Source organism: Phyllobates terribilis, unplaced genomic scaffold, assembly GCF_046119375.1.
Source record: "Phyllobates terribilis strain yellow unplaced genomic scaffold, ASM4611937v1 Scaffold_9__5_contigs__length_417890890, whole genome shotgun sequence".
Classification (NCBI taxonomy): Eukaryota; Metazoa; Chordata; class Amphibia; order Anura; family Dendrobatidae; genus Phyllobates; species Phyllobates terribilis.
In genome coordinates, this window is record NW_027362769.1 from 88,352,981 (window position 1) to 88,369,628 (window position 16,648).

General features: G+C 41.4%; 1 protein-coding gene across 1 annotated transcript in view; it reads left to right on the forward strand.

Moving 5' to 3' along the window:
• Window positions 1-12,141, forward strand: part of SH3BP4 (SH3 domain binding protein 4) — a 58,838-nt gene extending 46,697 nt beyond the window's left edge. The window contains exons 3-5 of the mRNA XM_073646722.1: window positions 5,561-7,917; window positions 8,812-9,000; window positions 10,714-12,141. Of these exons, the coding sequence (XP_073502823.1) occupies window positions 5,561-7,917; window positions 8,812-9,000; window positions 10,714-10,938 (2,771 nt within the window). The 3' untranslated portion in view covers window positions 10,939-12,141. The remainder of the gene's footprint in view (window positions 1-5,560; window positions 7,918-8,811; window positions 9,001-10,713) is intronic.
• Window positions 12,142-16,648: the final 4,507 nt, after the last annotated feature.

Consider the following 16,648-nt stretch of genomic DNA (forward strand, 5'->3'; position numbering starts at 1 on the left):
AATAATATAATAATAATTTTTTATTTATATAGCGCCAACAAATTCCACAGCACTTTACAATTAAGCAGGGACATGTACAGACAATAAATTCAATACAATTTAAGGACAGTTTAAACAGTTACATTAGGAGTGAGGTCCCTGCTCGCAAACTTACATTCTACAAGGAAATGGGGGGACACAATAGGTGAAAAGTGCTTGTTATTTCAGGTCTGGCAATTATAATAAATAGGGATTTTCATATAAAGCTGCATGATCCGGTCATCAGCCAGTATGTTTAAGTGCAATACTCGAGTGCAGTTATCTTGTGCATGGAGGGTGTGGAGACAAATTAAGAGTAGGGAACAGATTCTGAATGATATTTAGAAGGAGGGAACAGGGGAAAGTTAATTTACTGAGTAGTTAAGGTGGTAGGCTTGTTTAAAGAGATGGGGTTTTTAAAGCGCGCTTGAAAATATGGGGGCTAGGCATCAGTCGGATTGCCTGGGGTAGTGCATTCCAGAGAACTGGCGCAGCACGAGAGAAGTCTTGGAGACGGAGGTGTGAGGTTCGCATTATGGGGGATGTTAGTCTTAGGTCATTTGTAGAACGGAGGGCACTTGTAGGGCGATAGACAGAGATGAGAGAGGAGATATAAGGCGGTGCAGAACTGTAGAGAGCTTTGTGGGTGAGAGTGCCGAGTTTATATTGGACCCTGAGGCGGACCGGCAACCAGTGTAAAGACTGGCACAAGATGGAGGCATCGGTGAAGCGGCTGGACAGAAATACGACCCTGGCTGCCGCATTCAGGATGGATTGGAGAGGAGAAAGTTTGGTACGAGGGAGACCGATCAGAAGAGAGTTGCAGTAGTCCAGATGAGAGTGAATAAGAGCAACCGTAAGAGTTTTAGCAGTTTCAAAGGTGAGAAAAGGTCAGATTCTGGAGATGTTTTTAAGATGCAGGTGACAGGAGCGAGTGAGTGATCGGATATGGGGGGTAAAGGAAAGGTTGGTGTCGAATATGACCCCCAGGCAGCGGGTGTGCTGCTTGGGAGTTATGGTTGAACCCTCCAAGGTAATTTCGATGTTAGGTAGAGTTGGGTTAGTGGAGGGGAGAAACACAAGAAGTTCAGTTTTAGAGAGATTCAGTTTAAGATATAGGGAGGACATGCTGTTAGAGACAGAAGACTAGACAATCCTTGGTATTTTGTATTAGGGTAGGGGTGATGTCAGGTGAAGAGGTGTATAGTTGGGTGTCGTCAGCATAGAGATGATACTGGAACCCAAATCTGCTGATTGTTTGTCCAATAGGGGCAGTGTATAGAGAGAAGAGGAGGGGGCCTAGGACTGAGCCCTGAGGAACCCCGACACTAAGGGGAAGGAGAGAGGAGGAGGAGGAGCCGGCAAAAGACACAGTGAAGGAGCGGTCAGAGAGGTAGGGGGAGAACCAGGAGAGAACGGTTTCCTTGAGTGGAGCATAGTGAGGAGGAGCTGGTGATCCACAGTGTCAGATGCGGCGGAGAGATCCAGGAGAATCAGCAGGGAGTAGTGACCTTTGGATTTGGCTGTTAGTAGATCATTAGAGACTTTAGTGAGGGCAGTTTCAGTGGAGTATAAGGAGCGGAAAGCAGATTGTAGAGGGTCGAGGAGAGAGTTATCTGAGAGATGGCGGATTAGACGGGAGTGGACCAAGCATTCCAGGAGTTGAGATGAAAGGAAGGTTAGAGACAGGTCTGTAATTAGCAGTGCAGTTCTGGTCCAGGGATGTTTTTTTAAGTAAAGGGGTTATGATGGCATGTTTAAATGAGGAGGGAAAGATACCTGAAGAAAGAGAGAGGTTAAATATTTTAGTCAGGTGAGTGGTGCCGATCGGTGAGAGAGACTGCAGGAGATATGACGGAATGGGGTCACTGTTGCCGGTTGTAGGTCGAGAAGAAATGAGGAGCTGGGTAACTTCTTCTGTAACAGGCTCAAAGATGGCAAGTGAGCTTGAAGTGCGGCAGGGAAGGGGATCCAGGCACTGAGAAGATTGGGCTGAGATGTCCTGATGAATGTGGTTGATTTTTTTTTCTAGGAAATAAGTGGCAAGATCCTCCCCGCTGAGGTTGGTGGTGGGGGTCTGTGCTTTAGGGCTCAGGAGGGAGTTTAACGTTTCAAAAAGTCGTTTTGGATTGTTGGACAGTGAAGTGATGAGTGGTGAAGTAGGATTGTTTGGCCAGATGAAGGGCAGAGTTATAGGTTTTGAGCATGAATTTATAGTGGATGAAGTCCTCTGCTAAAAGAGATTTTCTCCACTGCCGCTCAGCACACCTAGAGCAATGCTGAAGAAAGCATTGTGTGCCAGGGCTGCCGTTGTCTGTGTCGGGTCTTTCTGCGTGTAGAAGGTGTGGCTTCATCTAGGGCACTCTTCAGTGTATTATTGTAGTATTGTGGTAATACGGATGCGAAACAAGACAGAAGAAAAGTGGACTCCTTCGAAATGTGGTGCTGGAGAAGGATGTTATCAATACCATGGATGGCAAGGAGAACAAACCAAACCAATTTTGGAATAAATCAAGCCAGACATGTCACTCGGATCAAGGATCACCAAGCTACGACTTGCTTATCTTGGACCCATCATACGAAGAGAGCAATCACTGGAGAAGGACATCATGGTCGAAAGAATAGAAGGAACAAGGCAAAGAGGAAGCCCAGAAACCCGATAGCTTGATATAATCAAGATAACGGTGGAGAAGACCCTGGTGGATCCTCCTACAGATCGTTCATCCATCAAGTCGTCATGATTCAAGATCGAGCCGAAGGCCATTAACTAAAGTAATAAATTATCTCTTAAATGTGCTTTCCTTCCAATAAATGTTAATTATTAAATAATGATCAGATCATTAGACTAGAAGAGCAGTTTTCATCAGCATTGCATGGACTCGCTTTTTCTGTTGCACGCCATGTGAAAGCTAAAGTGGTCCATTCTTCAGTATTTTTATTTTTGACCTTTTGACTAGTTAATTTTTTGTTTTAATTCTGTATATTCTGCCTACCACACTTGTACATTCTCCCACCTGTGTGAAAACTGATTATCAGGTTGTCATATTTTTCTGGTATTGGCCAAATTTGTAATTGCCACGTTCTCTGCATTGTATGTATGATCAACACTACAGAGATTACTGTAAACAGGATTCATTTAGTGTAAAGTGCATGAGCTGACCCATCCCTATCACTGGCTGCTTTTGAGGTTTTCACTTTTGTTCCCTATTTGTGTAACATCTTGTTGTTTTGCTTTAAATGTTTACTTAGAATTGTTATTTATTTGCATACATTAATATTACATCCACTTACCTTCCAGTAACTCGTAGGGGCACTTTTCCAGCAGTCTAGCTCAGAACCCACAACATTTTAATTCAAAATGTCATATACACACTTCAGCTACAGATCTCTGCAGGAGGGTAATCTGCTTCCGCTCATTTAATCTTGCATTTACGTTCCTCTTGGGATGCAAATTGACTATGATTACAGCTAATTCAGTCCACTTATTCCAGTGTTAAACTTTAGTAGAGGAAGTACAAAATGCAACAAAAAAAGTAAAATGATATGCAAATGCAAGCATAACTGTTCTAAAATAAAATGTGTCAATAAAAAAATATCTATTGTTAAAGGGGTTTTCCCACAAACAAAAGTTCATTTTAAGGCTGCGTGCCCACTATGCGTTTTTCAAGCGTTTTTGTCGTGGAATTTCCGCAGTGAAAACGCTTAAAAAAACGCATGGTAATATGTGCCCCATGGTCCCCAATGATAATCCGCATGTGCTGTGCACATGCTGAGGAAATTTACGCTGCAGATTATTATTGCGGAAAAATACGCAGCATGTCCATTAATTTTGCAGACATGCAGCGTAATTGCCGCCCTTGATTTGCATTGAACCGCATATTATCTGTGTCAGCATATGTGCAAAACGCTTGACAAACGCATCTACCTGGCAGGAAAAACCCATGTAAAATCTGCATGCGTTTTTCCTGCCAGGGAGAATCGGAAAAAATATGCTGCATTTCTGCATCGTGGGCACTTAGCCTAAAAATTGTCTGTGTCTGACCGTGTACGGAACATGCTCTGATCATACCACAGCTCCTGGGCAGGGGAGGAAGCAAAATAATATACAGACATTACAGCAGGGGATCAGAGGATTCATTTTGTGAGTAAAACATTGTTTAAAAACAGGCAGGGAAAGATTTTACCTCACAAAAAGAATCCACTGCGATCCCCTGCTGTAATGTCTGTATACTCTTTTGCTTCCTCCCCTGCCCAGGAGCTGTTATATGTTTCATACACGGTCAGACAGCCGATTTTTAAAATGAACTTTTGTTCGTGGGAAAACCACTTTTAAAGTAATATTTTATATTCTTAGTCCTTAGCTTAGGTTTCTAAAGTTATCCAGTAGACATGAGAAAAAAAAATTCACACTACGCTTGTCCCAAGTCCACTTGGCACGCCATTGTCGCCAGACAAGGGTCGGCTCGGGTAGCACTCAAATGGCAGCATCATGGGCACCTCTTGCGATGTCATGGTGGCCCAGTAATCACAAGAGGCCTGGTCACTAGACATCATGCAACATCCTAATGTCACTGGGGCTAAGTAATCATAAGAGGTGATGGCCGAGGAAGTTTACACTACCCTGGTCTGGCTGCCACTGAGTACGTATGGGTATTCCAGACAAGGGTAGTGTAAACCTTTTTTGCTCATTTCTACTAATCAGCAACTTATTAGCCAAGTATAGTGGGGAAGCATCTGATACCCCTCACCAGATGTTCATGCCAGGAGACCGGTGGGGGAAGCTGTACAGAGTGGGGAGAAAGCACACCGATCTGGAAGGTGAGTATACGGTTTTTGTCAGGGCTGTGGAGTCGGTAAGCCAAACCCCCAACTCCGACTCCTCAATTTCTATAACACCGACTCCACGACTCCGACTCCCTCATACATGGCTCATGTTTAAGTGATAGATTTACTGTAGCACAGATTCATCTCAGCTAAAAGTCTAGACCCTTAGATCAGGAATAGGGCAGACATTTATTAACTTTCCCAAATTTTTATGAAAAAAATGTTCCCCACAAACTGCATTGAACTACTGTACCCAATTTATTATATATTTTGGGAGTTGGAGTCGGTCCATTTTATACGGACTCCGACTCCACAGCCCTGGCTTTTTTTTTGGTTTTTTTTTATTACCAAACTCTATTTTTTTTTTCCTATTATGCCCATGACTACTAAAGTAGTGGACAAACCTCTTTAGCATGTGCTTGCCAAATATGTAGAGCTATTTTACCATTTCTTTACATAGAGTAATGCAGATAATGGTAGACAAGGAAGTGCAGCTGCTGTATCTGAGAGGGAAAGCGTGCAAGAGCAGAAACTTCTCTAACGTGTTCATAATGATGATGACTGTTTATTTTATTTCATTTATATGTGCAGTAGACACCAAAAATACCTTTAAGGATCTCCAAAGACAAATGTTTTGCATATTGAACTAAAGTTAGATAAGAGTTTATTTAAAGTTGTTCATTCTTAGATTATTAAAAAAATTTCTTTTATTTTTCAGTGTTGTCACCTAGTTCTTTGCGTATCGACAGTCCTACATCCCTGGAGAATGTAAAGGAGGTGGTAGCTATTAAGGATTATTGTCCCAGTAACTTTACCACCCTGAAATTTTCGAAAGGAGAACACCTGTATGTGCTAGACACTTCGGGAGGAGAATGGTGGTATGCGCACAATACAACAGAAATGGGTTACATACCATCTGCCTACGTGCAACCTGTCAACTATCGGGACTCCTGTCTTAGCGACAGTGGTATGATAGATGGACTGATGGAAAGTGTTGATGAAGGTGTTAAAGAGCTGGATCTCTTAGGTGATTGGACTGATATCCTTAATCAGAACTCTGTTAAAACCAATAACAACAACCCCTTCTTGCGGCCTGTTTCAAACCCTTTTCTGAATGGTCCAGTGAATGCCCCACAGAAGGTGGACCAAGATTCTGGAAATTCAGTGGATTTGCTGATATTTGATCCTTTAGCACCCTCGTCTGCTAGCTCCACAGAAACCAACAATGATGTGTTTTCAGAGTTTTTTCCACGTGCCAATCAGTTTGATTTAATGGAAGAGCTAGCTCCTGTAAAGAGGGATAACCCATTCTTCCGGAGCAAGCGATCCTACAGCCTCTCCGAGCTGTCCATTCTCCAGGCAAAGTCTGATAATCCAGCCACGGGTAGCTTTTTTGCTGGTCTCAAGTCCCCAGCTCCTGAGCAGTTCCAGAGCAGGGAAGATTTCAGAACTGCATGGCTCAATCACCGCAAGCTGGCCCGGTCCTGCCATGATCTGGACTTGCTGGGCCAGAATCCTGGCTGGGGTCAGACTCAGCCTGTGGAAATGAGCATTGTCTGCAGGTTGGACAGCTCTGGGGGTGCCGTGCAGCTGCCGGATACAAACATTAGTATTCATGTTCCCGAAGGACATGTAGCTTCTGGTGAGACGCAGCAAATCTCTCTCAAAGCCTTGCTTGATCCACCACTGGAACTCAACAATGATAGGTGCACCACGGTAAGCCCTGTGCTGGAAATCAAACTTAGCAATATGGAGGTGCAGACCTCTCTGACATTAGAGGTCAAAGTCTCTGTAGAGCTGCGTTTTAATATACCTGCTCCAAGTGGTGTTGCCATAAAGTGCTTGCGGAGTGATGCTAAAGAAGGTCCTTACAACTTGTTGCCTCATTCCTACACATATGGGGACACTGTTCAAGTTAATTTGGAAAATTTAGAACCAGTTATGTATGTTGTGATGGTCGTTCAAGCCCAGATGATGGTACCTCCGTCTACAGTGTGGCAATATGTTAACAAAAAAGTAACTGTTGGACTATATGGCCCCAAGCATATTCATCCTTCATTTAAGGCTGTACTTGCTATATTTGGTCATGATTGTGCCCCTAAGACACTTCTCGTTAATGAAGTAAGCCAGCAAATCCATGGGACAGCACCAGTAACCTTACAGCTATGGGGGAAACAACAATTTATTCTTTCAAAACCTCAGGATCTCAAACTTTGCCTTTACTCCAACATGACCAACTATAGAGTGGAAGCCGGCGATCAGGGCAAGATTGTACGAGGATTTCAACTTAAACTTGGTAAAGTCAGTCGTTTAATCTTTCCAATTAATTGCCATGACCCTGCACAGCTTTCCGATTTCACTCTCCGGGTGCAGGTTAGAGATGAAGTAGGTAACATCTTATCACAATACTGTATACAAACCCCAAGGCCTCCTCCGAAAACTGGACTTAAATCCACAGGGCCAAGAAGATTTCTTAAGAAAAAAGAAATTGGAAAAATAGTTTTGTCTCCACTGGCTGTTACATGTAAGTACCCGACATTCCAGGAACGGCAGATAACAAACCTAAAATATGGAAAATTAATAAAGACTGTTATGCGACAAAGTAAAAATCCCTATCTGCTGGAGTACAAGAAGGGAGATGTGGTGGCTCTTCTGAGTGAAGAGAAGATCCGACTAAAGGGACAACTATGGACTAAAGAGTGGTACATTGGGTATTACCAGGGCAAGATAGGCCTGATTCATGCTAAGAATGTACTCGTTGTTGGAAAAGCAAAACCAAATGTTTTCTCTGGATCAGAGTTGACCACAAGCACCCTTTTAGAGCAGATCCTGAGACCCTGTAAGTTCTTAACCTATATTTATGCCTCAGTTCGGACTTTGCTAATGGAGAACATTGGTAGTTGGAGATCCTTTGCTGATGCCCTCGGTTATGGAAATTTACCCCTTTCCTACTTTTGTCGTGTGGAACTGGAGCATGAGACTGAAAGGGTGGCATCGGTATTGGAGAAACTAAAGGAGGAGTGCAACAACAATGAGGGCAAGGAAAGAAAGTCCTTCCAAAAGGAGCTGATTTCGGTAAGCCTGACTTCTGAATGCTTTTGTTTTTGTTTTTTTTCTTTTTGATAGCTGTAATACATTTTGCATTCCACTAAAAATGTTGCTATAGTTTTAGGCATTAAAATCCTTGGCAGCAGTCATTGGATTAAAACATTTGCGTTTACACCTAAAGCTTTCAAATAGAGATGAGCAAAAAAGATGTGTGCTACTCCAGTCCACCTCTGTATTCCCATGGTACCTAGATCAGATCAGTGCAAACTTCCTTGACCGGAACTTGAATGATAGCATCCTGGGAACCTCTGTAATTAGACCCTTGCAATGTCATGACCTAATGTGAGACCTAGATACTTCATCTAGTATTTGCAAAAGGTCCCCAGGATGCCAGCAATTGAGTACCAGCCAAGGAAGATGGCACTGCCCTGACCTGTTGCCACGGAGTACCAGAATGCAACGGGTCATGGTTTTACGATTTTGTTTTAAATGCTCATCTGTTTGCAAACCATTTTGAACCACATTTTTTTCACAACTGGTTGTTTGATTTGCCTAAACCAGAAACATTGTATCAGTGTGAGCTAAACACATAAGTGGCACAAATGGCTTTCTTGTCTTGATGTTTTTACAGTACAGTGCATCAATGTAGGTAAGAAAAAAACTAAATCTAAAATTTATAAGAAAGGGTTTTTTCCAGTTGTAACTTTTTTTTTTTGGTGTAAAATTAACAACCAAGCTTACATAACCCCCTGCCACTGTCCCTGGTCTTTCTTGACAGGGTGCAGTGGCTATATCTACCGTAACATACTTTTGCTTCATCACTATTTTACAGCGTTTGCATTGTATAACTATACAGTGATTAAACCTTTTACTAGAAACTGTACAAACCCGTTACATCAAGACTCTTCTGACTACTTGTAGGCATTACTGAAAATGGACTGCCAAGGCCTGGTGGTCCGCCTTATTCAGGACTTTGTATTGCTCACGACTGCAGTTGAGGTTGCGCAACGTTGGCGAGAACTGGCTGAGAAACTGGCAAAGGTGTCAAGACAACAGATGGAAGGCTATGAAGCCCCCCACCGTGACAAAAATGGAATCCTCGACAGTGAGGTGAGATGGTTCAGACAGTGAAGATCGGGGCGAACGTCCAACACATAATGTCACAACACCCCGATATCACATGAGGACTATGTAAAACTTAAAATCCACTAAATATACACAATCAAGCTGTTGTAAAAGATAAGAAATTTATGACCATTTTCCACCAGGTGCCTCACCACATGTGACTATGGAGTGTCTGCCATCGCAACTCAGCTCTGTTGATTGAATTGGACTGACCGATACTAAAGACAACCTGTGACATGGTGTGGCATAGTTTTTGGCAATAGGCAATCAGTATTTCTAATTCTGCACAACTCCTTTAAGCCTGACAGATATTATGGAAAGTAAAATTGCTGAGACCTTCATACTGCCAATTGAGGAAAAGCATTAGTCTAATGGCTCCTAACTACATTGTATAAAAGTCTGCCAAGATTTCGACTGATTGCAGACTGATGAACTTTCACTATTTTTAAAAAGACTAATATCCGGGCATGTTGGTTTTTTTTTGTTTTTTTTTCCCACTAGTCATAAGCACTGGCTGTATCATCAGTGGAAAAAAAATACAACACTTCTGATACAGTCTGAGATGTCCCAACCGACGAACATCATCTATCTAATATAGATATAGTGAAATATATGTATTTCACTCAGATCACTGCTGCTTAACTACACAGCACTTGAATAATTACGGGGTGCCAATGGGTTGCCATAGCTAATGGATAGGAGATAGCTTGTTCTGTATACTGCATTACTTTTTATTATTCTAGTATAAAGTAAAAATGGCAGTCATAAATTGAAAACTCTCCCCCCTCCTCCCCTCACCCCTTTTCCAAATCCAAAAATAAAGTAATATAAAATTATACTAAAATAGAGTATATTGGGTATTTCCACCTCTATAAAGTCCAATCTATCAAAATGAAATCACAAATTAACCCATACCGTAAAACGCTATAAAGGCAAAAAAAATCAATTGCTAATTTTTGTAAAAATTTGATGCCAGAAAACTGGTGCGTAAGTTTTGAATTTTTTTTCCTCCTTTTTTAATATTAAAAATTTGCATTTTATGTCAAAAATATTAACTTATTTGAGTGATACAATTTCAACTTTTGACTGACTATTTTTCTTGACCCATAATTAACTGTATGGGCTTCTAGTCTCTAATATTCTCTACTCCTCAACACAGTAGCACTAGTAAGTCCTAATAAAATTCAGCCAACATCCCTGATAGAGCTAAGAATTAATTGTAATTTGGCAGAGTGGAAATTGTCCCGATGTGGCGGCTGCGCTCACGGAAAGGATGAGGATCTGGAGAGCATAAACAAGGTTTGTTTTTTTCACCAACGCGTTTCGGCACCTTTCTAAATGTAAAAAACTAAGTGGCACTCAGTTGTTTTTTTTTATCTTGAGAAAGGCATCTGGAACCAAAATGCGTTGGTAAATAAAAAAAACCTTGTTTGTACTCTCCGGATCTCATCCTTTCCGTGAGCGCAGCTGGCACATCGTGATAATTTCCACTTTGCCAAACTAGTATCTGGATGATACTCTCTTCCAGCCACAGGGCTGCACCTACGGCATATCAGGCTTCTACAGGTGTTGTTTCCTTACACAACCCTTACAGGTGAACACTACCCTCACCCCCATCTTGCTCCTTGTGGTACTGCCCGCATTTGTCCCATTCCGATCTTCCAAAAAATCATCGTAACACTCTTCTTTTGTTCTCAGGCCATGTGGAAGCCAGCCTATGATTTTCTTCTTACATGGAGTGCGCAGATTGGGGACAGTTACCGAGACGTCATCCAGGAGCTGCACACAGGCCTGGATAAAATGCGCAGTCCCATCACCAAGAGGTGGAAGCATCTCACGGGGACTCTCATTCTTGTGAATTCATTGGACACTCTGAGAGCCAACGCTTTCAGCACCCAGGAGCAGGAGGACTGTGTCATCTAATCGGCACATTATGAATGGACTGAGCACGGAATGCCTGTTTTAATGCATTAATTGTTAGACTTGGACTATTACCGTCAGATATTTAACGTTGTGAATTTTGTACTATTTTGGCACCTTTAGTGCCATGTAATGTTCCAGTAAGCTGATGTATATTAGTGAAACAGATTAACGCCTCTGTTGTTAAAGGTTACATCTGCACTTATTTAATTATTTTTTAATCCATGCAGACATATCTTTGTTGAGGTCTGTACACTGGATGACCCTGGCTTTTAGTCCCCTGCTCCTCTCTTGTTTGTTCTATCTCTAGGGATTGTGTACAGTGTAAATACGTTGTGATGGTTTAAAGACACAGGGTGATTTGTGAGCTAGAGCTTTAATCCTCCAGACTCCTCATAAATAGTTTCAGAAAGAGCACAAATTAGTTCACTTCTTTGTAGCCGATCCTTCTGCGTTTCTTCTCCGTAGTTATTGATGGCCTCCTTGCACAGGGTCATTTGTGACTTCTAGTTCATGTTCTGCATGGATTATTTTATATGACCTTTCCCTATGGGTTACTTTTTTTTTTTAACCATGTGATTTTATGTCTCACTTTTTGGCAAATATTGCCTTGTAAATATGTAGTTATGTCCCAGAATCCTTCCCCTAAGTGTATGTAGGACATCTACAGGACAATCTTTTGTCACACGTGCCTGTTAAAAGCAATACAAAAAGTGGGTTTAACATAGGCAGAGACTTGCTGGAGCTAGATGCTATAACCCAGTGCCCTCCAATGCAGTCTAATCAGGTTACCACATCGAACGCCTTTACCTGGAAATAATAAAACACTCTGCCTGGTTTTATGAGTTGATGTTTTCAGTCTCAATCTGACTTTCCAACTGGTCCACCGGTCCCTAGGACTTGTTAGTGTTTTTTGCTGTGCCTTATACCTGTTGTATTAATGTAACAACTGCACTTCTCCCAATAGACAGATGGGCTTACAAGTCTCGCTCATACCATCCTCTCATTGTCCCCTTGTTGCACATCTGCATAGTCACATAACAGGTTAGTGGATACCAAGAGAAAGGCGCTCACTACTGGAAGATGTTGGCTGGGAGCAGACATGACTCCTTTCTTTTTTTCTGTTCCTTGTGAATTTATTTCTGACAGATTTCTAACTACCTCGCATTCATTTCACATGAGTCTAATAAAAAATAGGTCAAAGAATTGTAAGATGCAATGTGTATTTCCTTTTAACTTTTTGGGTATTGTGGTTAAATGTCCAAATAAAAAAAATGGTCAAAGTTGAACTGAGTGAAAAGTAGCTGAAGATTTCTGAATAAATAAATATATCTCATTTACACTTCGGGGCAGATTTATTATCTAAGGCTATGCTCACATGTTCAGTAATCATTAGTTAGAACGGATCCAGAAGCTGTCCGTTAACAAAAAAAAAAAGTTGTGCGAACACAACTTTTTCTTACAGCTAAAAAAAAATTTTTTTTCTTTTTTTTTTTTTTTTTAACATTGGAGACTATGGAAAGCGGATCCATTAAATAGCCATTCATTTTCTTTCATTTGAAAAGGATCTGTTTTTTTCTTACTGGATTTGTTTAAAATGTAAGAAACTGATGGCTTCAATGTTTAAAAAAGAAAAAAAAATTTTTTTAATTTTTTTTATAGCTGAACAAAAAAGTTGTCTGCACAGTTTCTTTTGTGAACGGATTGCTGCTGGATCTGTTCTAACTGATGATTACGGTGTGAAAAATCATCTGTGTGTCATCCAGAAAACTCTGATGTTTTTTGTGTTTTTTTTTTTCTAATTTTCATCCATGTGTCCATAATTTATTTATTTTTTTTCTTTACATGTCCATGTGAGGTCGATTTTTCATACGATTTCATTCAAACATGTACATGATCACAGTTTCCCAGGTTTATAATGGCAATCCATGTGTAAAAATGTGGGATACAATTTTTTTTTTCCCTTGTACCCATAGACTTGAATGTGAGTCTCATCTGAGACTCGAATGGAAGTACTGCATGCTGCAATTTTTTTTAATTTTCTTTTTGTCCCCCACGGATGGTCGGACCGAGAAAAGAAATCATTAATCTGAACAGCACTATTGAATAACATGGGTCCGTGTGCTGTCTGATTTATTCGCTTGTCTGCATGAGCCCTTAGGCTATAAACTAAGTTGGATTGCTGCTTCCAATAGGTGGCGCTATACAGTTCAAGTCCTCTTTCTCTTTGAAGAGGCAATGTGCATAGTAAACTAAGTTTGTAATTTATCATGAAGAGAAAACCCAGCAGTCGAACGTAGTATATTAATGAAGAATCAATGCTTTATTGGTTCAGCAGTCTCAAAAACGTGTGACATTTTGTTCAGTCAAGTTTTTTCTATGTAATCTGAGAGCAGAATAATGATGAAGGGCTGAGACCCTGATTCCAGCGAGGTCGCTTCCTAGGCTGTGTTGCTGTTTCAATAAAAGTGAGTGTTTTATCAGCAGGAAATTATCACCATAGATCTAGATGTCTCTTGCCTCCTAGTTAACTGCTCTGTGTAACCCTGCCCCCAACACTGATTAGCAGTTTTCTGTCAAGGCACAAATTTTTGGCTCTAATTAAATGGCACATTTAAAGGGAATAAAGTCAGTATGATCAATCCTCCTAAGATGTCTATATGGGCATGTAGGTCGTAGAACGTTGAATAAAATGATACTTTGATATTTGTGATCTGATGTCTTATTCCAGAGGAGCTGTTAAGATCTATGGGTCGGACATAGATCTCCCTGAGAATCTGCCTCCAGAGCTTATTTTGAATGAAAAGAGGCTGTTACCAATGTGAGACATGTAATGACTGACCGTCTGCTCTCCTGATGTACATGTCTCACACTTGTAGTTCTCCCTTTCATATAAAATGAGCTCTTATTGGAGAAATCTGCTGCTTCCTTCTCCTGTGTTCTCAATTCAAGGAGAATATCCCTAAATTCTTTCATATTACAAAGTTGCTTATTTTCATGTGTAATAATTTGTGGGGGGGAAAATGAAACTACGGTTACTCTTTAAATTTCCTCATTGGATATGATTGTTTGGGGAAAAGGTGTTTTTTTTTTATATTTGTTTAATTTCTAGTCGACCTCAAATATTTAGTTTTTATCTATGAAATGTTGACGAGTTTAGGTTTATTTTCTTCCTATCGTCTGTCAAAACAATTAAAATTTGCTCAGAGGATTCCTGCAAATGAAGTGATACAATATATAGTGTTGCTGTACCACAGGTTTATATTTAGAACTGATAACGAATAAAGACAGGAAGGTAACAAGATCGCATCTCGCCAGCTCTCATTAACACTTGTACAAATCTGTCATGCTGCACGGAGGGAGCCAGATGCCATTCTGCACATTCCTCCAGGTGCTGTTTCCACTCCGCTTCCTCAGTGAAGCCCACATGTTTAGTTATTTATGCTCGCTTATATAGCTCCAACATATTCTGCAACGCTAACAACATCGTCAGCGCTCCATTGTTTCTTAGTCTAAATTCTCTATTGGACTGACGTATAAGACCCATGCTGATACATGGAGGATACACCAACTTTATTCCAGGGATGTCGAACTCAAATACACAGAGGGCCAAAATTTAAAAGCTCGGACCAAGTCGTGGGCCAACCTTAATATTTATTTTAAAAAAAAAAAGTCTACAATTGAGAGGTTTTTATAAGAGTTTTCAAATATAATGATGAAACTTTTCATATGGAAACAAACTTAACGGGGTTGTCCTACAAACAAAGTACATTTTAATTTAATAGATCTTAGAAGAAAAATAGCATATAATCACAAATAGAGCATACTGAAATAATGTTTCATGTAAAAGCAGTAAAAAGCATATGACCCAAGTCTAATTTAAATATAAAAAAAACACCTTGAATTTAGTAAATAATACAGATAATAAAGTATGATGCCAACAAAAGTGCCCCCCAAACACAGTACGATTCCTCCACTTGCACGGTATGATGCCCCTACTGTACTGCCTCCCCAGCAAAGTATGGTGATCCATCACCGTATGATGCCCCAACTGTGGAGGACTATGTGGGGCCCATTATACTGTGTGGGGATCAGACAGCATAATGGGCCCCACATAGCCGTCCAGACAGCATAATGGGCCCCACATAGCCGTCCAGACAGCATAATGGGCCCCACATAGCCGTCCAGACAGCATAATGGGCCCCACATAGCCGTCCAGACAGCATAATGGGCCCCACATAGCCGTCCAGACAGCATAATGGGCCCCACATAGCCCTCCAGACAGCATAATGGGCCCCACATAGCCCTCCAGACAGCATAATGGGCCCCACATAGCCCTCCAGACAGCATAATGGGCCCCACATAGCCCTCCAGACAGCATAATGGGCCCCACATAGCCCTCCAGACAGCATAATGGGCCCCACATAGCCCTCCAGATAGCATAATGGGCCCCACATAGCCCTCCAGATAGCATAATGGGCCCCACATAGTCCTCCATACTGAAAAAATGGGCGCCACATAGTCCCCTATACAGAATAATGGCCCCACATAGTCCTCCATACAGAATAATGGGCCCCACATAGTCATCCAGACAGCATAATGACCTCCACATAGTCCTCCAGACAGCATAATGGCCTCCACATAGTCCTCCAGACAGTATAATGGCCCCACATAGTCCTCCATACTGAAAAAATGGGCGCCACATAGTCCTCCATATAGTATAATGGCCCCACATAGTCCTCCATACAGAATAATGGCCCCACATAGTCCTCCATATAGTATAATGGCCCCACATAGTCCTCCATACAGAATATTGGCCCCACATAGTCCTCCATACAGAATAATGGCCCCACATAGTCCTCCAGGCAGCATAATGGGCCAAATATAATCACCTTGAGGGACAGATTTGGCCTGCGTGCCAGAGTTTGACATGTGTGCTTTATTCAGTTGTCCTTGGTCAGATTTGGACCCCAGCTCTGCAAGGCAACAATGCTACTGATCCTCCATGCTGCTCGGTCATTGTTACCATCCTGTTATTTTACCTGTTCTTTCTACCTCCTGTATTTAAAATGGCATTAGAAGCAGAACACTGCAATATTTTAAAGTTCCCAATATATTTGTTTCCCTATTTAGAAGGCCTTTTAAGTTTCATCCAGTGTTGGCTACAGCGTGGTTTCCCGTGATGGTGGGGGGCACAGACAAGCCCCTGCTGGAGGAGGAAGGCAAATTTGTAAACAAGGTGACAGCAGAACAATGTATCAATGCACATGAGCTTGGTGAAAGACTGCAGGCTTCCTCCGCCTGCTCCAGAAGGAGAACATGGCTTGGCGCCATCTAATGTTACCAAGGGATTGTGTCCTTCAACGGTCACTGAGCTGCTTTACTGAACTGATGTGAACCCTTTCGCAAACAGAATGTGCTTTAAGGCATTGCACGTGGAAGATATGTTGACAGAATTGATGGCAATGTAATGATATTGGCAGAACCCTACAGCGGCTTTAACTAATGCAGAAATATTCTGATCTCTGCTAGGAGAGTAACATGTACAAATGCAGGGTCATCAGTATGTTTGGTGTGTTAAATTGCGTTTATAAGGTAAAATACATATATTTTAACAATCGTTTAGCTCATGTATCATGTTTAAGCGTCTTTAGCACCCCCCAAAAAAATTCTTTGTAACACTGACAAGATTTGGAGTTCCGAAAAGTTGTGA